This window comes from Bufo gargarizans, chromosome 9, assembly GCF_014858855.1.
Source record: "Bufo gargarizans isolate SCDJY-AF-19 chromosome 9, ASM1485885v1, whole genome shotgun sequence".
NCBI classification, from domain to species: domain Eukaryota; kingdom Metazoa; phylum Chordata; class Amphibia; order Anura; family Bufonidae; genus Bufo; species Bufo gargarizans.
In genome coordinates, this window is record NC_058088.1 from 177,811,949 (window position 1) to 177,836,109 (window position 24,161).

Below are 24,161 nucleotides of genomic sequence, written 5' to 3' on the forward strand. Positions count from 1 at the left end.
GCTCTTCCAGATAAATCGCACTCCCCCCTCCGCGCTGCCGCGATTCACCAGCATCCTGCAGACATGGACGTGGTCAACCAGGTGAGAGCTTGACGGGGGGACTGAATTGTAGGGGCTACACCTGCTGCTGCTTATAGTGGGGGGAGCCCCTCTGAGGAGAAGGGGGGTGCTGCTGGGAGCAATGGTCTGCATTTAGGAAGGAAGACAAGGCTGGGGGTGTCATTGAGATAATAGAGAAACAGATGGAGGAAAGGGAGGGTATAGGGAGGAGGAGGTGAAGGAGACAGGATTGTCACCTATAGGTGTGAGTGCCCCCATAGATCTGCGTTACATACCGCACTTCATGTATGCATTGATATAGGTGCATGCTATACATACAATGCATGCCGTGTATGCAGCCATATATACCGTAGACTACCCCACCCCCCACACCTTCTCATTGAGAATTGCAATGAGTTCTTCATGGGGGGATGGGCTAAGAGTCAATGTCCCTAAGAGTCAACGTATACGGTTTCCGGTATGTGTTTATTGGCGTGGTGTAGGGTGACTGCCAAGGGTTAAAGGATGTGGATGGGTCACTACGGCGGAGGCAGGGGGGTCTACATGTTCTTCCGTGGCCTGTTAAAATACAAGGACGTTGGGGGGGGGGGGGTCCTAAACCACAGGCAAGGTTAATGAGGAGGACATTAAAAAGGCATTTAGGGGAAAAAAATAGGGATCTGGTGACGGGGATTCAAATGGATATTGATGACGGAGAACCAAGTGAGAAGGATCCAGCTAAAATCTGAAGATCCTACCTATACATGATCATAAAATAATACGTTTTGGGCAAAGTTAGCACCATAAAATGATATTTTTAATGTATTGACCTTCTTGTCTTGGTCCATGGATGTTGTTCTTGGAGGAACTGCAGTTCAGTAGAAATTATTGATAGATCTCATGAAACACAAGGATGATGTGGACGTCTGTTTAGGTCCCCCCATTCCTTACAGTAATTCATAATAATTATTTTCTGGCGTAGTCCTGGAGCTGAGATCCAGAAGATCCTGACCAGCCTATTAGTAGGGGTTGGTATCTGCTTGGCCTTTGGAGAGATTGTATGGATTTCTTAAGGACTTTTGCATCTTGGTCCTCCTAACAATGGAAGCCTTAGCCAGTGCTCAAGGAGGACAGCTCTTCCTTATTTAATACTAATTATTTTCTGGCATTGTCCCAGAGTTGTGATCTATAAGATCCTGACCAGTCTATTAGTGGGGGTTGGTATCTGCTTGGGCTTTGGAGAGATCCTATAGATTCCTTAAGGATCTTTGCATCTTGGTCCTCCTAAGAATAGAAGCCTAAGCCAGTGCTCAAGTAGGGTGCTCTTTCTTAATTAATACAAGTTATTTTCTGGCATTGTCCTGGAGCAAAGATCCTGACCAGTCTATTAGTGGGGGTTGGTATCTGCTTGGGCTTTGGAGAGATCGTATGGAGTCCCCAAAGACTTCTGCATCTTGGTCCTCCTAACAATGGAAGCTTTAGTTAGTGTTCAAGGAGGAAAGCTTTTCCTTATGTTTGGATCTTCAGGCTTTAGAGGAGGATGTGCCATGTTTACTGGCCCTCGAGAATTACATGATAGTCCTAGAATCAGTCTCCACCTATATGGCAGACGTTCTCCTCTATGGAAGACCTTGTAGATTTTCCTCAATTGGATGCAGTGGGGCCCTCAGCCTTTGTCCTAAGACAACTAACCTGATGGCTTTCCAAGGTGTCTCTACCATGGTCTTCTGTCAATCAGGGATGAGATCCTCAACAAGTTCTCACTTTCTTCTACTTATTGTCCAGTCTTCTTTTCTGTTCTTGCCAATTACCATAGCAGGAGCTGGATTTTGGTCACTTTGTACCTACAGCCTGTGGTCCTCCCCACCCACATACAGGCCAACAAAGTCAAGTGTGGGCTGATGTTTTCCTCTTACGATTACCACACCTCAATTTACTAAAGGAGTAACCAGATGTACACAGTGCCATGGCCAAAAAGTGACCATACGTCTAGTCTCCTTAGCAATTCAAAGATTAGTTTTCCAAAACAGTCAAGTCTGATCACATTTACAGGCATTTGTTAGTGTTCTGTTTGCTCTTTGTTCACATTAGACCAATCATCTCTGTAATTGATGGTCCTTAATGGAGTGGTAGGGTGCTACATGTTGTAGTTACACCTATTACTCTAATACATCATGTCAAAGGGGTCAATGTCCAAAAAACATGGCTGCTGTCTTTAAAGAAAAACAGCAGCACACCTGTCCGCAGGTTGTATGTGGTATTGCAGACCGGACAGAATTCATGGACAGCTGTGGTGCTGTTTTTGGAAGAAAGCAGCCATGTTTTTTAATCATTTTAATTTTTTTATTTTTTTTATTAGAAGGGTCTCATGAGGCTAACCTGATCACAGGGTGTCCCTTTAATTCCCATTATTGGCTGTAATCGAACAGTCGAGGGGAATCGAATAGTAAGTGTTCAGTTTTCCATGCAGCGCCTCCACAGGGGAAAGGAAGCATTGCACAGTTCTCATTGAATTCAATAGGCTGTCCAGGTAATGCTTGGACATGCTGGGTCCTCCAGAGTAAGCGCCCCTCTTGGTAGCTAAGCTAGCGGATGGGAGGCTATTTAATAATCAGGGATTTAAAGGGATGTTCTCCACAACAGATCCTCAGAATGTTTGATTGCTTGGGCCTCCAACTGAGCGAGGGTCCCTGTTCCTCTCCACTCTGACTGCAGCGAGGGGCGCTCTCTCTGTTCAGTGTCTATGGGGCTGACGGAAGCAACTGAACGCTGTCTCCTGTAGAGAGTGAATGGACCGACAAGCCACTCCATCGGATCGAGGGAAAGGGACCCCCGTTCTCGGGATCGGTGAGGGTCCCAGCGATCAGTTAGTTTGATAGGGGATAACTTGCAAACAGGAGACGTTCCAAAAAAACAAGCGGCCTGAAAGACCGATACAGCGTCCACAGCAGCCAATCGGGTCACTGCATTTCGGTGCCGTAGAAAGAAGGGATCGGCAACCTCATCGATTTCGGTAAGCGACCTCTCTAGTGCACATAGATCTCAATGTGGTTCCTGACTAGCGGAAATCGCATTATTTGGCGTCCTATCTTAATTTATTAGTAGCTGGAAGGACAAGGCTGAGGATCCGTCATCTGAGCAGAGCCAGATCTTTGTAGGTCTTCACCTCCAGGAGGTGTACATTATCACATTTACATTCCTGTGAGGACAGGGGAGCTGCGTACACTAGACGGAGCCAGTGCAGCAGGGCATATGGGATTTCAGCACCTTGGATAGCGGCACACTGACTGATGTATGTATTATGCCCTGTGTTCACCCCTCCCCTCTTCCGCAGCTGGTGGCAGGGGGGCATTTTCGTGTCGTGAAGGAGCCATTGGGATTCATCAAAATTCTTGAATGGGTGAGTGATTTTTCCTAAACCTTTCCATATACCGTAGTTCGCCCATATGTATGTAGGTGACCTTGTATCCTCTGTATGTATTATTACGTATAAGACCGCCGTCTTCATGGTGTGGCAGTGTTTTGTGCTCGTGCAGATGCTTTGTGTGACTGTGAGAAAACCTTATTCATTTAAGTCCTAAATAAATGATGAGACGGTGAGAGAGCGCATGATGGCGGTATTTATTCCATGTAATATTTCAGCTTTAGAAAATAGGGCAAAATGGTTTTTAATGTCCTGTTTTAAAGGGCAGCCGCTAAACTGGAAAATTACTATACAATGTATATAGTCTACCCCCCCCCCCCCCCCCCCATGAACATAAATGCTCAGGTGTACCTGTAAAATTCCTTTCATCTGGCATCTGCTAATCCAGAAATTGTGATTTATTTTTATTTATTTTATTTTAACCTGTCTGCTAAAATCTGGGAAGTCTGTACGTTATATTTTGTTAGTTTTTTCAATAATTCAGAATATTTGATAATATGGATTCAAAGAATTGGTGCTATTATAGCGCGCGAAAAACTCTTAGGGCTCTTTCACACGAGCGGATGCGGTGCGTGGAATCCGCTGCGTGAAAGAGTGCCAAACCCTGCGAGATACGGAGCATTAACATGACTGATAACTGGTCCGCGCCTCTCTGTGATCTTTTTACTACAAAATCACGGTGACAACTTTATCTCACTGTCATTTTGTAGTAAAAAGATCACAGATGCTCCGTGTCTCTGCTGTCCGGAGCGGGGGTTGGCACTATTCCACGCATGGCATCCGCTCGTTTGAAAGAGCCCTTACTTTCACATTTCGCTTATCAGTCACCCTGAATTGTTTCCGGACCAGATGCTATAGTAGGAGACTACACATGGGGCTAGCATTATACTAGACCGGACACTGTAGTAAGGGACTACACATGGGGCTAGCATTATACTACACCGGACACTATAGTAAGAGACTACACATGAGGCTAGCATTATACTAGACTGGACACTATAGTAAGGGACTATACATGGGGCTAGCATTATACTACACCGGACACTGTAGTAAGGGACTACACATGGGGCTAGCATTATACTACACCGGACACTGTAGTAAGGGACTACACATGGGGCTAGCATTATACTAGACCGGACATTATAGTAAGGGACTACACATGGGGCTAGCATTATACTACACCGGACACTGTAGTAAGGGACTACACATGGGGCTAGCATTATACTACACCGGACACTGTAGTAAGGGACTACACATGGGGCTAGCATTATACTAGACCGGACACTATAGTAAGGGACTATACATGGGGCTAGCATTATACTAGACCGGACACTATAGTAAGGGACTACACATGGGGCTAGCATTATACTAGACCGGACACTGTAGTAAGGGACTACACATGGGGCTAGCATTATACTAGACTGGACACTATAGTAAGGGACTACACATGGGGCTAGCATTATACTAGACCGGACACTATAGTAAGGGACTACACATGGGGCTAGCATTATACTAGACCGGACACTGTAGTAAGGGACTACACATGGGGCTAGCATTATACTAGACTGGACACTGTAGTAAGGGACTACACATGGGGCTAGCATTATACTAGACCGGACACTGTAGTAAGGGACTATACATGGGGCTAGCATTATACTAGACTGGACACTATAGTAAGAGACTACACATGGGGCTAGCATTATACTAGCCTGGACACTATAGTAAGGGACTACACATGGGGCTAGCATTATACTAGACTGGACACTATAGTAAGGGACTACACATGGGGCTAGCATTATACTAGACCGGACACTGTAGTAAGGGACTACACATGGGGCTAGCATTATACTAGACTGGACACTATAGTAAGGGACTACACATGGGGCTAGCATTATACTAGACCGGACACTGTAGTAAGAGACTACACATGGGGCTAGCATTATACTAGACCGGACATTGTAGTAAGGGACTACACATGGGGCTAGCATTATACTAGACCGGACACTATAGTAAGGGACTACACATGGGGCTAGCATTATACTAGACCGGACACTATAGTAAGGGACTACACATGGGGCTAGCATTATACTAGACCGGACACTATAGTAAGGGACTACACATGGGGCTAGCATTATACTAGACTGGACACTATAGTAAGGGACTACACATGGGGCTAGCATTATACTAGACCGGACACTATAGTAAGGGACTACACATGGGGCTAGCATTATACTACACCGGACACTGTAGTAAGGGACTACACATGGGGCTAGCATTATACTACACCGGACACTGTAGTAAGGGACTACACATGGGGCTTGTATTATACTAGACCGGACACTGTAGTAAGGGACTACACATGAGGCTAGCATTATACTAGACTGGACACTATAGTAAGGGACTACACATGGGGCTAGCATTATACTAGACCGGACACTATAGTAAGGGACTACACATGGGGCTAGCATTATACTACACCGGACACTGTAGTAAGGGACTACACATGGGGCTTGTATTATACTAGACTGGACACTGTAGTAAGGGACTACACATGAGGCTAGCATTATACTAGACTGGACACTATAGTAAGGGACTACACATGGGGCTAGCATTATACTAGACTGGACACTATAGTAAGGGACTACACATGGGGCTAGCATTATACTAGACCGGACACTGTAGTAAGGGACTACACATGGGGCTTGTATTATACTAGACCGGACACTGTAGTAAGGGACTACACATGAGGCTAGCATTATACTAGACTGGACACTATAGTAAGGGACTACACATGGGGCTAGCATTATACTAGACCGGACACTATAGTAAGGGACTACACATGGGGCTAGCATTATACTACACCGGACACTGTAGTAAGGGACTACACATGGGGCTTGTATTATACTAGACCGGACACTATAGTAAGGGACTACACATGGGGCTAGCATTATACTACACCGGACACTATAGTAAGGGACTACACATGAGGCTAGCATTATACTAGACCGGACACTATAGTAAGGGACTACACATGAGGCTAGCATTATACTAGACCGGACACTGTAGTAAGGGACTACACATGAGGCTAGCATTATACTAGACCGGACACTGTAGTAAGGGACTACACATGAGGCTAGCATTTATACTAGACCGGACACTGTAGTAAGGGACTACACATGAGGCTAGCATTATACTAGACCGGACACTGTAGTAAGGGACTACACATGAGGCTAGCATTATACTAGACCGGACACTATAGTAAGGGACTACACATGAGGCTAGCATTATACTACACCGGACACTGTAGTGGCACCAAAGTATTTTCCTGTAGCACTCCAGATTGACTATACCCCAGGCGGTACACAACCCGCACGCATTTGCTGCAGTGTGACTTGCACTTCCGTATAGCCAGTGCTGTGCGCCCGGCTCCTCTGCCATTCTCTGACCCTCGTGTATTTGCGGTTTCGGCCGCCGTCTATACCGTACCCTCTGCATTCGCGTCGGCCTGTGCTCGGACTTGTGCGTTCTCACACCCCAGGTTACACTGTAATCCTCTTTGCTGTTTGCTTTGGCCGATGCTCTAAAAATACTCATCAGCCTCTGCGGAGATGCGGGAGGTCACAATCCTGCTAAGGATTACCAGCAGCATAAACCCAGCCCCGGCTGCCCACTGTGCCCAGCCACCTGCCCACCCCCTGCTTGTTCACAGGGGTGAAGTGCCACGCAGCAAAACTGCAGTGCTTGCACTTTAACCCTATGAGTGCTGGTAATTCTGAGTTAGATATATCTGGACTGCAGAAGGCAGCAGAGAAACAGGCACAAGATGGGTTTGCTCAGATCAAGTGCCAACTCTGAGATCTTCTCAAAGGAATCGTATGTGCCGCCCACTTCCCCCCATCTTAACATTTGGCAGGGAGAGAACGTGGCATATTTTCTCACATTTACATATGATTCTTCGTATGTTTCCATCCAAGTTCTGGATTTTCAGATAATATTCTTGCTTATTATCTGGGGCTGACAACGTGTCCACCTAACTATGCCACCCCCGAGTCACCATGCTGTCCACCTAACTATGCCACCCCCGAGTCACCATGCTGTCCACCTAACTATGCCACCCCCGAGTCACCATGCTGTCCACCTAACTATGCCACCCCCGAGTCACCATGCTGTCCACCTAACTATGCCACCCCCGAGTCACCATGCTGTCCACCTAACTATGCCACCCCCGAGTCACCATGCTGTCCACCTAACTATGCCACCCCCGAGTCACCATGCTGTCCACCTAACTATGCCACCCCCGAGTCACCATGCTGTCCACCTAACTATGCCACCCCCGAGTCACCATGCTGTCCACCTAACTATGCCACCCCCGAGTCACCATGCTGTCCACCTAACTATGCCACCCCGAGTCACCATGCTGTCCACCTAACTATGCCACCCCCGAGTCACCATGCTGTCCACCTAACTATGCCACCCCCGAGTCACCATGCTGTCCACCTAGCTATGCCACCCCCGAGTCACCATGCTGTCCACCTAACTATGCCACCCCCGAGTCACCATGCTGTCCACCTCAGCTATGCCACCCACCGAGTCACCCTGCTGACTACCCAGCTATGCTGCCCCCCGAGTCACCATGCTGACCACCACTATGCTGCCCCCCGAGTCACCATGCTGACCACCACTATGCCACCCCCCGAGTAACTAAGCTATTTTTGCCTGTCCATTTCCGTATCAGATAAGTACTATGCTATTTTTTTGATGTCTTATTTACGTTATATGTATAATTTCGGCGGCATATGCATGTTTCTAATGAACTCTGGTGTGTACAGGTAGATGTGTTGGACTTACTTGTCGTCCGCACACGATGTCTTAATTGTATACAATGATTTTCAAGTATTTTTGTTGTCTTCAGTGTGTCCTTGAATAAACTATAATTTTTATTTTTTTAGATGTGCAGCCTGTGTTTGCGGTATTTCTTTTCTCTGGTCTTTGCATTTGTGTATTAATACCGTGTGTTGCCCTCTCTATTTATTGGGTGTGCCAAGTAACCATGCTGTCCACCCAACTATGCCACTCAGTGAGTAACCATGCTGCCCACTGACTTGGCCTCCCACGATGCCCCCATGCTGCCCACTGACTTGGCCTCCCACGATGCCCCCATGCTGCCCACTGACTTAGCCTCCCACGATGCCCCCATGCTGCCCACTGACTTGGCCTCCCACGATGCCCCCATGCTGCCCACTGACTTGGCCTCCCACGATGCCCCCATGCTGCCCACTGACTTGGCCTCCCACGATGCCCCCATGCTGCCCACTGACTTGGCCTCCCACGATGCCCCCATGCTGCCCACTGACTTGGCCTCCCACGATGCCCCCATGCTGCCCACTGACTTGGCCTCCCACGATGCCCCCATGCTGCCCACTGACTTGGCCTCCCACGATGCCCCCATGCTGCCCACTGACTTGGCCTCCCACGATGCCCCCATGCTGCCCACTGACTTGGCCTCCCACGATGCCCCATGCTGCCCACTGACTTGGCCTCCCACGATGCCCCCATGCTGCCCACTGACTTGGCCTCCCACGATGCCCCCATGCTGCCCACTGACTTGGCCTCCCACGATGCCCCCATGCTGCCCACTGACTTGGCCTCCCACGATGCCCCCATGCTGCCCACTGACTTGGCCTCCCACGATGCCCCCATGCTGCCCACTGACTTGGCCTCCCACGATGCCCCCATGCTGCCCACTGACTTGGCCTCCCACGATGCCCCCATGCTGCCCACTGACTTGGCCTCCCACGATGCCCCCATGCTGCCCACTGACTTGGCCTCCCACGATGCCCCCATGCTGCCCACTGACTTGGCCTCCCACGATGCCCCCATGCTGCCCACTGACTTGGCCTCCCACGATGCCCCCATGCTGCCCACTGACTTGGCCTCCCACGATGCCCCCATGCTGCCCACTGACTTGGCCTCCCACGATGCCCCCATGCTGCCCACTGACTTGGCCTCCCACGATGCCCCCATGCTGCCCACTGACTTGGCCTCCCACGATGCCCCCATGCTGCCCACTGACTTGGCCTCCCACGATGCCCCCATGCTGCCCACTGACTTGGCCTCCCACGATGCCCCCATGCTGCCCACTGACTTGGCCTCCCACGATGCCCCCATGCTGCCCACTGACTTGGCCTCCCACGATGCCCCCATGCTGCCCACTGACTTGGCCTCCCACGATGCCCCCATGCTGCCCACTGACTTGGCCTCCCACGATGCCCCCATGCTGCCCACTGACTTGGCCTCCCACGATGCCCCCATGCTGCCCACTGACTTGGCCTCCCACGATGCCCCCATGCTGCCCACTGACTTGGCCTCCCACGATGCCCCCATGCTGCCCACTGACTTGGCCTCCCACGATGCCCCCATGCTGCCCACTGACTTGGCCTCCCACGATGCCCCCATGCTGCCCACTGACTTGGCCTCCCACGATGCCCCCATGCTGCCCACTGACTTGGCCTCCCACGATGCCCCCATGCTGCCCACTGACTTGGCCTCCCACGATGCCCCCATGCTGCCCACTGACTTGGCCTCCCACGATGCCCCCATGCTGCCCACTGACCTGGCCTCCCACGATGCCCCCATGCTGCTAGCGCTCCTGTAGGTCTACATCTGTCTGTGGTTCTATACTAAAAGCAGCTTTTGGGCGTGTTTAGGGTAATATTACCGCCATCTCCTAGACGTAGCTTCCATGCGGTGAGGGCGGAGCAAACGTCATAACAATTGATGAGACCGCTTACAGTAAAGCGATTATACAGGAGAATTGCATAAGTAGCAATTGCAGAATACAGTCTTGTCAGCCGAAATATTTCCTATATCCACGGCAGTGATCTGATAGGTAGCCGTAGGAGATCGGAAAGTCTTGCTTTACCCCCATCAATGGAAATCGATGCAAAGGGAGGCGATATAATCCGCTGTGTGAAAATACCGTAAATGTGTGTGATGGCAAAACCCATTGACTGTTTCCTTCTTGATGCTCGAGGGCCACCGTAGCTGTGTACTCCCCTCTACATTTCCCCTGATTTTGTTATTTTTTTTTTTATTTTTTTTTTGCAGCTATTTTCCATCTTTGCCTTCGCAACATGCGGGAGTTACAGCGGAGAATTCACCCTGAGCATCGAGTGTAGCAACAAAACGGAGAGCAAGCCGAATATCAAAGTGGACTTTGAGTATCCCTTTAAGTGAGTGTGGAGGAGCTCTGTGCTGCTAGAGAACTAAAGGGGTTCTCCGGGCTACAGACATGGATGTCCGAGCCTTAGATCGGTTGGGGGTCCGACACCCGGCAGCCCCACGATCAGCTGGTAGATATACACTGTACTGAGCTGAAGGCAGATGGCGCCGTACACTGTGTAGTGGCCATGCCAGGTACTGCAGCTCAGCTATCATCCAAATGAATGGGAGCTGTGCTGCAGTACGCGGGCTTCCCCTTCATACACTGTTGGTGGGGGCGCCGGGTGTTAGACCCCCACCGATCTTACGCCGAGGCTAAGTCATCAATGTCTGTAGTCCGGAGAACCCCTTTAACGTCCAACAATGTATACTCAGTGGATTAGTGAAGATTGTGCCTAGATATCAGTTACTTAAAGGGGTATTCTTTTCTCAAGCATTTATGACATATCCATAAATGTCTGATAGATGTGGATCCCACCTATTTCTAGAGCACGGACCCCCTCCGATCCCCTCCGTCCTGGACGCCTTTACAAAGCCCTGTTATGTGCTCTCCATTGACATGCTAGGCAGTGCTGTAAATGGAAGCCTTCAGGGCAACTGCATATATAATTATAGGACTGCTCCAGCATTTAAGGCCGCATGCATGCGACCGTAAGTGGTTTGCGGTCCGCTGATCCGCTAGACACGGTTGACTTCAAGTATGGGAGATGTCCTATCTTTTGCAGAGCGACCGCATGGATGCTGAAGTACGCCAAGGATAGGATATGTCATGTACTTGACCACAACATGTGAAGCTTCGCTGGGACTTCACCGTGATGCAGCGTGCACATTTAGCGGATCCGCGGTTTGCAGTCCGCAGTCGTGTGAATAGGGCCCTAACGGAAGCTTTTCTGACAATAACATTGTGTTATGGTAGTGCCATGTATGTTGTAGTTGCTTGATCTTTTCCTTATATTAGCCCAAATTTATACCCTTACAGTTTCATAGATTAACCCTTTCTTTACGGCTTGCGCACAATGTTTCATAAAATGACCTATAGAGTCCATACAGCCCCATACTGCCGAACTGTCAGCACGCCTAGATAGTATAGCCCAGGCTATCTCCATCATATAGAATGAGGAACCTCTGCATGGCTCCATATAACATCAGATCCATATAGAGGGGCAGTACTGCACAGGGCGGTCGTACGGCAGTGTGAATTAGCCCTTATTCTGATGAACGTTAGGCCGGCCATACAGAGAGCTGCCAGGCCAACGCCTGTACACATGCATGCTCAGCAGAGTGTGCAGGGTGGAGAATAAACTGCTGCCAGGCATTTCTGATGGCGGCTTTTCTCCTTTGATAACTAAAGGACTAGGCAAGTCAGGACACGGTCATACACTAGACACATTAGCTGGCCTTAAAAGAACCCATGTTAGCAGGACCAGCTCTATTAAAACAGTCATACCGCCTGGTAGAGTTGATCCTGCTGATTAAAATGATACCTATCTTGTGAAAATCGGGCGCAGCGTTCCAGAGAAAAAAAGACTTTTCTTCTGTATGCATATCAGGGATTCGGTGCTCCGAGGGGCGTGGCCAGCACTGGAAAGATGAGGTGCTAGGCCCCGCCCCTCGGTGCACTGAAGCCCTGATGAGCATAAAGAATAAAAGCCTTTATTTCTCTAGAACGCTGCGCCCGATTTTCACAAGACAGGTATCATTTTAATCAGCAGAGTCAACCCTAACACACAGTGTGTCCGATTTAAACGGGTTGATCCTGCTGACGGGTTTCATTTAATGCGTATGGCCGGTTTAACCCTTCCCCCACAGCTCACTTTTGTGTCACCCTTACTCCACGTCGGTGTTCTCCGTTCTCTCTCCTCTCTTCTAGGCTGCACCAGGAGTACTTCGAAGCTCCAACATGCCAGGGCGGCGCTACCACTAAGGTGTTTTTGGTTGGCGATTATTCCTCCTCTGCCGAGTTTTTTGTCACCATAGCGGTGTTCGCTTTCCTTTACTCCCTTGGGGCACTTGCAACGTACATCTTCTTACAGAACAAATACCGCGAGAACAACAAAGGTCCCATGATCGTAAGTCAGCGCACCTGCCGCGGGAAGGGGACATTGCGGCATATAATGGTGCCCGTACATCTAGTCGTGTGCCACGTGGCCAGAACCCGGTCTTATGGCTTGTACAGGTGAAGCACTCGTCTTTCCTGTGAAAGCTGAAGCCAAAAACCGCATGTAATTTGTGATAACCGCATGCAGTTTTTGGCCGTGTGGCACGTTACCGCTAGGGGTATGGGAACTCTTAAATCTCCTGTATTTCATCACATAGTCTGAATATGACCCGGAAGCTTCAGCTGACCGGTATCCATCCACAGCTCACCTCTTAAAGGGGCATTTTTATGCCATTTTTGATTCTGTGCTTTGACGACTACAGAAGTGCAATGCAAAACCCCTATCGGAACATATGGTCATCACGGGTGGGGGGGGGGGGCTGCCGGTGCTCAGGGCCCTCCCTTAAATTTCAGAATGGAGAGCTTGTGTTCAAGTGACTCTTATTCTCATGGGAGCAGTCATTTTGGAGAAAATGCCAGGCTGCCCGTGGCTTCCCCCCCCCGGCAACATCTAGTGGCCTCGGATGAATGAATTTCAAAAAGTCCCTACTAATCCAGTACCTTTTGGCGGATTGATATGGTTTGGTTTTTTCCTATTGATTTCAATGGTCCGAACTAACCACACAGCATCTGATAGCTAACATGGCGCTGATGGCTCCATTGCTTTGGGAAGAGCAGTCAGCAGTTTTAATCAAAGGCATCAGAGGGCACAAAAGCAGCATAAATATGTTTAAAGGGGTTTTCCAAAATTTTATGATCGGTGGGGGTCCGACACCTGGGACCCCTGCTGATCAGCTGTTTGAGAAGGCGCCAGCGCCCACATTAGCGCCACTGCCTTCTCTTAGCTCACATTGTATAGCGGCGGTTATCGCAGCTCCGCCCCATTCACTTCAATAGGGCTGAGCTGCAGCTAGGTCATGTGGCCGATGAACGTGTCGTCGCTGAGAGGCCGTGGCACTGCTGCGAGTGCCTTCTCAAACAGCTGATCGGCGGGGGTCCCGGGTAGGGTTGAGCGAATCTTTTTCAGATAGAGCATTGATTTAAAAACTACCTTAAGAATATGGGCTCGGTCCTACCGTAGAATGTACGGCCTCCGCAGAATATCGCGAGATTTACTTTGTCTCAAGTGTGGCATAAATACGAAGCTGGACTCTGCTTCGGTAATGAGGCCCAAATCCGAGTTAGGCCTAGTACTTTCTTTGATACAGTAATTTATGCCAATAAACAAAGTGACACGCGCTAGAGGCGAGACGAAGTGAGTCGCGCGATATTTGGTGAAACTTCGGAAAGGCATCCGCAGAGGCCATACATTTTACAGTAGGACGGAGCCCATATTGTTAACGAAGTTTACAAACTACCGTAATCTGATTCGCTCAAGCCTAGTCCCGGGTGTCAGACCCCCCAGCATTCAGATACTGATGACCTGTCCAGAGGAGCGGCCATCAGTTCAAAAATCATAACAAACCCTTTTAAGACAAGGGTCCTTGCAAGAAACGGCGCAGATGCAATAGAAATATACTGACGTCATGGCGTATGCATGATAAGCAACAGAAATTCATTAATTCGAGGCGGTGGCTAAGGCCACTAGATGTTGACGGGGGGGAGGATGCCACGGGCAGCCTGGCATTTTCTCCAAAATGACTGCTCAAAGTAAAAAACGAGGACTGCTCCCATGAGAATGAGTCGCTTGAATACATGATCTCCATTCAGATTTTTTTAAGGGAGGGCCCCGAGCAGGGCAACCCCCCCCCCCCCCCCCCTTGATGACCATACGTTCTGATAGGCGTCTTGCACTGTGCGTCTGTAGTCGTTAAAGTATAGCGGGGGAAACGGATATAAGGTACTATAGTGATGTAAGTTTGCGTCAGTAGAACCAGAGGGGGGTCAGTGTCTTGCGGACATTTATTACGGCCGGCGGCCTAGAAGGGGCGAGTGCAGATTGTCCACAAGAAATGAATGTCGCTGACTGTTGGTAAATCGGCGCACACACACGTTCTGTCTTTTTCCTTGTAGGACTGTATAGTGACCGCCGTCTTTGCCTTCCTGTGGCTGGTAAGTTCAAGTGCATGGGCCAAGGGCTTGTCTGACATTAAGGTGGCTACTGACCCCGAGTTGATCAAGGAAGGGATCGCCACGTGCAAGAGTCCAGAGACCACATGTCAAGAAGTGAGGGATCCCGTGATGTCGGGGCTCAACACCTCTGTGGTAAGTGTGCCCGACCCGTCCATGGCTGCTCCTAATATTGTAGGTGCACAAGTGACCTCTAGTGGCCATTCTCTAACATGACATGACTTTTGAGGGATCACTGGCTAGCTTGCATTTTTTTTTGGTACAAAAATATCATTCTACTCGTGAACAGTTTACTCTTACAGAATCCGACATTTTTTTTATCTGAGAGATTGGAAAAACGGATGCAATGGATTTTAGTTGACTGTTAGTGCAAAAATGAGCAAGTGTGAAGCTAGCCGTATTAGGTCTTGAACTGTATTAAGGGGGCTTCGAAGGAGTTCAGTATTGATGGCCTATCCTCAAGAAACATCATCAGTATCTGATCATTGAGGGTCCTCGCAGCTTACCAAGCACAGCGCCGTACAGTGTATAGTGGCTATGCTTGGTATTGCAGCCGAAGCCCATTCATCTGAGTGGGACTGAGCTGCACCTAGGCCACGTGATTGATGAACGTGACATTGAAGCCCATCAAGCAGCTGATCGGCAGAGGTAGCGGGAGTTGGACCCTGACCGATCAGATATTGATGACCTGTCCTGAGGATAGGCCATCAATACCGAATTCCCAGAAAACCCCTTTAATTTAGAACTACACACTTACCTGTATATTCCAGCATCCATCTTTCTTTTAATGGTTGAAGGAACACTCCAGGCAAAACTAATACCCTGTGTTATACTTAATGCAGGGCCTGAGAGGGTGGGGCTTGACACATCATGCTATGTCCCCGAGGCTCCGCACTAGACTTAAAGGGCATCTGTCAGCGGGTTTGCACCTATAACACTGGCTGACCCGTTACATGTGCGCTTGGCAGCTGAAGACATCCATGTTAATCCCATGTTCATATGTGTCCTCATTGCTGAGAAAAATGAAGTTTTAATGTATGCAAATGAGCTTCTAGGAGCAACGGGGGTGTTGCCGTTACACTTCGAGGCTCTGCATTCTTTGTAACTATTGCGCTCTTTACACTTTGATTGACAGGGCCAGGGGTGATCACGTTTTCCCTGCCTGGCCCTGTCAAAGTGCAGAGGGTTCGTCAGTTGCAGAGAGAGCAGAGCCTCTAAGTGTAACGGCAATGCCCCCGTTGCTCCTAGAGGCTCATTTGCATATATTTGAACATCATTTTTCTCAGCAATGCGGGCACATATGAACATGGGACCAACACAGATGCCTTCAGCTGCCAAGAGCACATGCAACAGGTCAGCCAGTGTCATAGGTACAGAACTGCTGACAGATGCCCTTTAACTTAGTGCTCCTTTACAGATAGTTTCCAAATAAAGGGTTGGACTAAATAATATAGAAACTGGCATCCAGGGGCCATATTTTAGCCAGGTATCAGCAGAAAACTTTTTTGCAGTTTTACGCTTCTCTCGCCACTTGTCAAAGGTGATGTGAAAAGTGGGTGGGGTTTACTAAGAGGGGGCGTGGTCTACCTCGTCTACCTCAAACCAACAGATTTACCATCATTTGCACCAGAAATTGCCGTAAATTATGGCACACATCTACACCTGGTCATAGCACGCAGCTCTTTATACCGTTAGCACATCTTACTTCAGTGGGTTTGACTGGTGTAGGAAAGGCTGGCATTAAAAATTACCCCTCTACCCCATATATTTTTTTTTGAAAAACACATTTTTTAGGCTTTACTTCATGCGTTCTTTATAGGACTGGAAAAAAACTGTGAAAAAAAAGAGAGCCGCCATAATAAAATGCTGACCTATCGTGTTATTTTGTCCTGGACTATGAGAATTTCTGGATTATCAAATATCAAAGCAAATTATTTCTAAAAAAAAATGTAAAGTAGTGATTAAAGGGGTTGTCTGGTCTTGGAGCTGACAAACCCTGAGGTCCTCCCCTGTCCCCCCCCTAAGCATAACTAACCCCGCTGCTTCTGATCTCCACAGGAAGCAGCTTGGTCTTGTGACCGCTGCAGCCAGCCACAGGCCTCAGCAGTCACAGAGGCTTGAACGGTGTAACACTGCTGTGACATAGCATTGACGTCGCTGAGACCTGTGATTGGCTACAGCAGTCATGGGACCAAGCCGCTTCCTCGTCCTGTGGGGGGTCGTGAACGAAGCAGCGACAGAACTGCAGACAGATGAGTGGGGTTCGTTATGGGGATTGGGAAGGACCCTCGCAGTTGTCTGCCACCAGGCTGGACATCCCCTTTGGCTCTCTAAGGTTCAGATAGCTTTGTAGCCGTGTGGCTGTTGCAGTAGCGGACTTTACAAGCTAATATTCAGGGCCCCAGAGATCAGGGGGCCCCCTACTGGCCACAAGAAGTTAGCTGAAAAGCCTGACTAAAGGGACGGACATACAGTACTGCCGATGCAGCCGCCTCGCCTGCACTGGGGGGCCCTTCCCGACTGTAGAGCGGTAGCAGAAGTGCCCAGGTTGCACAGCTAATCGGAGAGTGGGGCTTAATGGGCTGATAGAGCAGAACTAGCAGTGTGACTGGGGTCCCCCCCCCCATGACATAACGTTACTTGGGACCCTGAAAATGGCAAATTTACCCCTAACTTTTCCCTCTTTTCTAGGCCTTTGGCTTCCTGAACTGTGTAATCTGGCTCGGAAACGTCTGGTTTGCATTCAAAGAGACCGGCTGGACCACTCCATTCATGAAGTACCCACCACCAGCCCAGGAGAAACAGCCTGCTCCAGACTCCTACGCTCAGGGTCAGGGCTACGCTCAGCAGGACTCTTACGGACAACAAGCAGGTTATCAGCCCGACTATTATGGCCAGCAGCCCGAATACAACCAACAGGGGTACAGCCAAGGGGGGTATAGCCAACAAGTCGTCGCCCCAACCTCTTTCTCCAACCAGATGTGAGCTGGTGAGTGTCTGGACGGTAAGCCAAAACTCATGTCATCCATCCTAGGGTAACGAGGGGTTAACTTCTGCCAAAGACAGAAGTTTTTCATTGCATGGGGGGAAAAAAACACGTAACGTCCACGTGTTTGGCAGGCAGAGCTTGCCACAAAATCGCATGTAGTGTAGGAAGCCACATGGAGGAAGGAAGACTCTTCACTAGTAGCTACAGCATGTCATCCGCACATAGATATGTCAGATAGCGTGCGCATAATTCTATAGGCCCTGATCCTTTTCAGAAAGAAGGTCTGCAGCAACTCAGGCATGTATAATGTCCTGCAGTGTGTCAGTTTATGTGGCGCATTGAAAAGGGAGAAATCTATTGCAAATCTATGACAAATCTGGCCTTTGCTTTGTGTGTCGATTTACCCTGAGACAATGGCCATGATCAGGTCATCAGTATCAGATTGGAAGGGGTCCGACCTCCAGGATCCTCACTGATCAGCTGTTTTTGGCAGTTGCTGGTGCAGGAAAGGAAGGCTCTCTACACTGTGCAGTGGCCGTGCCAGGTCAACTGAGCTGCAGTACCATGGCGCGGCCACTACATAGTGGACGGAGCCTTCTGCTTCCGGATCCGTCCACAGGTTAGATTGTGGCACAGGCGGCTGCCAAAAACAGCTGATCAGTGAGGATCCTTGGTGTCAGACCCTCCACCGATCTGGTGTTGATGACGTATCCTGAGGATTATCAGTGTCTCTAGGCTGGAAAACTCCTTTAAAGTGTCCTCCTCAGAGCCACTAGCTCCGCCGCTGCTCTCTTCCCGGCCACTTCCGGTCCCCATGGGAAGCAGCTTGGTCTTGTGACAGCTGTGGTCAACCACAGGCTAAAAACTGCCTAAGGACCCCCATCAATGGGCAGACCTTCTGTTGACCAAGTCTTCACTAGCAAGGAGAGACAGCGCTGGAACCCCACCGGTCAAAACCTTAAGGCTCCATTCACACGTCCGCAAATGGGTCCGCATCCGTTCCGCAATTTTGCAGAACGGGTGCGGACCCATTCATTTTTTATGGGGACGGAATGGATGCGGACAGCACACAGTGTGCTATCCGCATTTGCGGAGCGCGGCCCCGATCTTCGGGTCCGCAGCTTCGCAAAAGATAGAACATGTCCTATTCTTGTCCGCAGCTTGCGGACAAGAATAGGCATTTCTATAGGGGTGCTGGGCGGGTGTGTTGCGGATCCGCAACACACCACGGACGTGTGAATGGAGCCTAAGTCTGCTGAGACACCCTTCGCTCCAAATTTTGCAGCCGCATCCAATCCATAAATCTCCATGGAAAGTCTCCAGGGAATCTCAGAGCAATGTCAAAAATATTTAGCGAGACATTAATACCGTCAAGACTGAACAAACCTCAGCCTTGGAGCTGGAGAGTTTGGTGTTAATTGAGGGATGTATTTTCTGACTGATTCAACCGCTCTTCATTGTGTGGAGTGTAAGCTCTTGGGTTCAGCATTTGTAACTGACTGTTGCCCGCTAAAGAATTGGGAAGACCTTTGTTGGCCTTTGGTCCAGTCCTTGGAAACTTCATCGTTCACATGAAATTCTGTTCTGTTTTTCCTTTGCAGAATATTCAGGATTCTCTCCTGAGTCCACTTTTGCCACATCTTACAAAGCCCATAATCTTATATCGAGGACTATAGCCCATAATCTTCTAATATCAAGGACTGTAGCCCATAATCTTATAATATTGAGGACTGTAGCTATCATTTTTAGGGTACATGCGCAGGTTGCAGATCTATGGGAGAGGCATGGCCAAACCACATAGGAAATAATTTTTGGCAAGGCAGATTTTCATTCTATAGGAAATGCCAGAGGTGGACACAGAGGAGAGCGGACCCTATAGTAAGAGAAAAATGGGGCCCCTGCTAGTGCTGGGGCAATATCTGTATCCCTCTCTCCTTCTAGAAACTCTACTGTCATTGCTTCTACGGGGATGTGTAGTCTGAGACGTGGCCCCCTCTTTTGGTCACTGTATGGTCACGTGCACGTGGTTGAAGGCAGTTTTTGGCTGAAAGAAATGCAAATAACGCAGTCATGTAGTATAGTATTTTTAGGAGGAGAGGGAAGGACCCTCAAAGGATACGTGTCTTACTCCCCATCAGTAAGGCTTCTATCTATGACTAATTAGTCCCTTCTTCCTCCCATTCTTCATGGATCATCCCATCCTCTCTTTACTCGGTCTTCTCCTAACGGATCGTCCACCATTAGGGGAGAGTCCGGACATCACTATACAAAATCCACAAGATCGGCCAATGTTCATCTAATGTGTATGGTGCCTTTACCTCTCCTCCTGCTGCCTGTCTTCGTATGTCATCCTTATCACAACTACTACCCCCATCACTGTCTCTGACTCATCTCTCCATCTCTCTATGACTCATCCTCTTGTGTCTGTGCTTCTGCTGTATCTACACACCGTATGGTCTTCTCACTCATCTGCATCTCTGTCTCCCCTCCACCCAATTCCACCATTTGTCTCTTCTTAGACCCCCTCCTTTTCTCCTGCATCACTCTTCTTCTCTCCCACTCCGATTTGACATTGCCTCTCTCATCTGCACCCATCCCCCTCCCTGTGTCGCCTTGTCTCCACCGCTGTCTTCAATCTATTCTCTCTGACTTCTCATGTCTTACCGTATCTTATTATTACTACTGGAAAAGAAAGCTAATTCCACCCCAAGTCGTTCTCCAGAATCAGAAGAGGTCAGGAGGTCATCAATATCCTATCAGTTGGGGTCCGACTTTTGGCACCCCCGCCGATCATCTGTTTGAAGGGGCACACCTGCGAGTGCTGCGGCCTCTCCACCTACCTGCTCCCCATCTACTTAGCAGCTGCATTGTTCACTGTACTGTTGAGATAAAGCAGCAGTACGTTTTTGTTTTTTTTTGTTTTTTTTTTATATATTTTTATTTGATTATATAATAGGAAATTATATCATTTTAAGATATTCATGTATTTAAAATTTTGCTTACATACCTTTCTTATATCAGGTTGTTGACGCCTATCTGCATAGTAGAATAGTATAGCCCATGAATCAGTCACACTGTATCTGTGTTTATATGGCTGCCTGTTTCAAGGTGATATGTAAAATGGCTGCCTGTCTCTAGGTGATGTTGTCATGTTAATAGAGTTACATGTCACATGACTGACGCCATCTTTAAAGGGGTATTCCCATCTCAGATAAGGGGGCGCAATTTGCTTGCATGGCCGCCTCTTCCATTCACTTCAATGGGACTGACAGAAATAGCTGAGCCAGCTCGGCTAATTTCGGCGGCCCCATGCGCAGGGGCGTCCTCCTTCACTTTGCTGGCTCGGTTTATGAGATAGGTGGGACCCGCACCTATAAGACAGTGGGGCAATATACTAGCGATATGCCCCATTGTCTGAGATGGGAATACCCCTTTAATCCCATTTAGATCTCCCACGGATGCATTTTACAGGACTAAAGTGGGCCGTACATGGGCCTTGAGAGAGGCTACTGCGAGGATATAATAAAGGTCTGAGAGCAAAATCTTAAATACAAGTTTATTAGAAAATTGGATAAATGCCTATTCTCTAAACAAATAGGATGTTAATCATTAAAACTGAAATAATTCTTTTAAAGGGGTTCTCTGGGAATTATTAAAATGGCTGCTAGCAACCTGTCCTAGAATGTGAGCAGAACTGGTTGGCTTCATACACACTACACTCCGGCACTTGCATATCTTGCACATTGGTGAAGTGTTCCTGTCAGGCTGCTCAGCCATGATGGCATATCGTAGGCAGCATCGCATCTTCTCCATCTATTGTTGAGGATGATGCCGTCCCCGCCACCTCACCCCCTAGGCAGTCCTACTCACATTCTAGGACAGGATTGCTGACGGGCATTTTATATAATTTCCAGAGAACCCTTTTAAGTAAGGACAAGTTGAAATCCCATGGTAAACCCTGCGTAACATTCAAGCAGCTGATTGGTGGGGCTGCCGTTGTTTGTATGCAGTGTAAAGAGGAATATTCTAGCAGTACTGGATTAAAGTGGGATTATTCATCTGATCGGGGGAGAGGGTCTTTCCTGTTTTTTATCTTCCTTTAATAATTCTCTTCTCTTCTTTCATTTATCCTTTTTATTGTCACTTCCCCCCGTTACTTTTTTGTTTGCCACCTTTACGTTTCCCTCCCGCCCCGCTTTCCTCCTCTTTTCCCCGCAGGCTTCTCCGCAGCCGATCAGTGAGCTCAAGCTTCCGGTTGTGATATTCTGATGTGCAGTGATGCAGCCCGGCTGCCCGAGTGAATATTAATGGGAGAATGTCGTGTCCGTGCTGTTTATATAATATATAATATATAAAGATATTTAATGATATATATCTGTACTAAAACACAGGAAAAATCCCATCTCATCCTACCAGAGACTGTCTTCCTGCAGAGCATTGCTATGTGATCCTCCCCCCCTCTCTACTGGAATCATGCAGAGCATTGCTATGTGACCCAAAGGAATATCTCTGCCAATCCTTTTCCTTGCCAGGCGGGCAGGGCTGCATCGCATCATGTTGTTAACTGTCCCCCCTACAGTATTGTAACGTTACGGAGTGGTGAAATTTGACCTCCTATCAGTCCTCCTGGCAGGGCAATCGATTTCCAGGGGCCCGCCGTCTCTGTATGCACCGTTTTTTAAGCTTCTGGTTAGTTCTAGATTTCCTTTTAGCAATCTGTGATGTTTGCAAATTGCAACGCATTGTAGGCCCGGCTTGCACGATAAAGGGATTGATGCAGAATTGAACACTTCCGCCCTGTGAAGCATAGGTAGGTCGGCCGACACACACAGCTAAGGCGGCCATGTCAAATGACGCCAGCTGTGGTGCGGAATAGTAAGGTGGTGGATCCAAGAACGGGAAGGATGTCGGAGGATAATCCCTGCTACGGGCACTCTGGGTACTGAATATCCCCTGTTTTTTCTCCCGACCATTATTAACCTCTGCTTCACGTGCACATCTTCTCCACCCCCCCAAAACCGCCTATGCCTGGTACCCCCTTTGTGCTGTATATTGTGTTTGTGACACTAAAGTTGCGTGTTGTAATCCTGACTGGAAAATAAAGACAGGCTGGAACAAAACATTGCGTCTGTGTATTTTATCAGGACTAATATATAACTGGGGTCCTGGGCCCTAATGGGGTCCCAGATACAAGTCTGATCAGGCGGCAACAACTGCATGGAGTTTGTATGTTCTTCCAAGTCCTGTATGGGTTCCTCAGTGTTTTATGACTTCCTGAAACCATATCGATAGGTTAATTGACATCCTATAAAATTGGCCCCATTGCGTGAGAATTAGGGTGGGCGTACATGGTGCGGCAGGGGCGCAGTATCTGCATGCGGATTACTGGTAACTGCCGGGCTGCACCACTTGGTGACTAGTTCAGGTGCAGGCAGTGTACAGCCGGCTACAGGGCTCATGCACATGGCGGTATTTTGCATCCGTGTCCGATCTGCATTTTTTTGCGGCTTGCACACGGACCAAAAAATAAAAGGACGACGCGCAGACGTCATCTGGGTGCTGTCAGTTTAGCAAATTGTAGAACATGCCCTAGTCCTTTCTAGTGATGGAAGTGAGAAAAATGCAGATTGCACACAAAAAGTGTCCATATTTTGCGGATCTGTGGTTTGCGGAACGCAGTATGGACACTGATGTGTGCGTGAGGCCTTACACTGTGTGCTGTGTCCGGTTTTACAGACAGTTAACCATGACGGGACTAGGGAACCTTCAGAAGGCCCAAGGCTCTCATGGAAACCGATCTGAGCCCCATGATTTCGCAGTGGGGTCTCTGATTTGATGGCAGAGGGTTCTCCATCTCTATTCCTAACCCCACAGATGCCACCATTGCTATTGACCACAGCATCTGAGGGGTTAAATGACCTGGTTCAGGCAAAAATTATCAGTACTCTGGCTGCAGGATATTATTTTTTTTATAAACTTTCAAAAAAGAAATGTTTCGATATAATCTCCCTAATCACTGCTGTTTTGAATGTGTTACGTCACTTCATTGGTGACTGCGGTGCAAGAAACAATGGCTGCCCCAGTTGTGATTCGCACGAAAGAACAGCGACGTGCAGTTCAAGGAAGTTCGCCATGAAGAAGGAGCTGGGCGCTTGTGCACGACTGGTGATAACATTGAGCGTGCATAAGAATTGCTTCTCTTGGATAGACGAGTGACAGTGGATTATGTGACCTGGCACTCCAGCTGTTGTGAAACTACAACTCCCAGCATGCGCCATTCACTTCTATGGGAGTTTCAAGAACAGCTGAGCAAGCTTGCA

At 48.7% G+C, this 24,161-nt stretch overlaps 1 protein-coding gene across 1 annotated transcript; it reads left to right on the plus strand.

Moving 5' to 3' along the window:
* On the plus strand, positions 1 to 22,955 carry LOC122919692 (synaptophysin). Its single transcript, XM_044268876.1, has 7 exons — positions 1 to 81; positions 3,374 to 3,439; positions 10,571 to 10,695; positions 12,555 to 12,753; positions 14,796 to 14,987; positions 17,544 to 17,856; positions 22,060 to 22,955. Exons 1-6 carry the CDS (start codon positions 64 to 66, stop codon positions 17,835 to 17,837), a joined length of 894 nt encoding a protein of 297 aa, XP_044124811.1. The 5' UTR covers positions 1 to 63; the 3' UTR covers positions 17,838 to 17,856; positions 22,060 to 22,955.
* Positions 22,956 to 24,161: the final 1,206 nt, after the last annotated feature.

Coding starts and splice junctions, on each gene's coding strand:
- LOC122919692 (XM_044268876.1), top strand. Junction 10,696..12,554: donor GACTTTGAGTATCCCTTTAA/GTGAGTGTGGAG, acceptor CCTCTCTTCTAG/GCTGCACCAGGAGTACTTCG. Junction 12,754..14,795: donor ACAACAAAGGTCCCATGATC/GTAAGTCAGCGC, acceptor TTTTCCTTGTAG/GACTGTATAGTGACCGCCGT.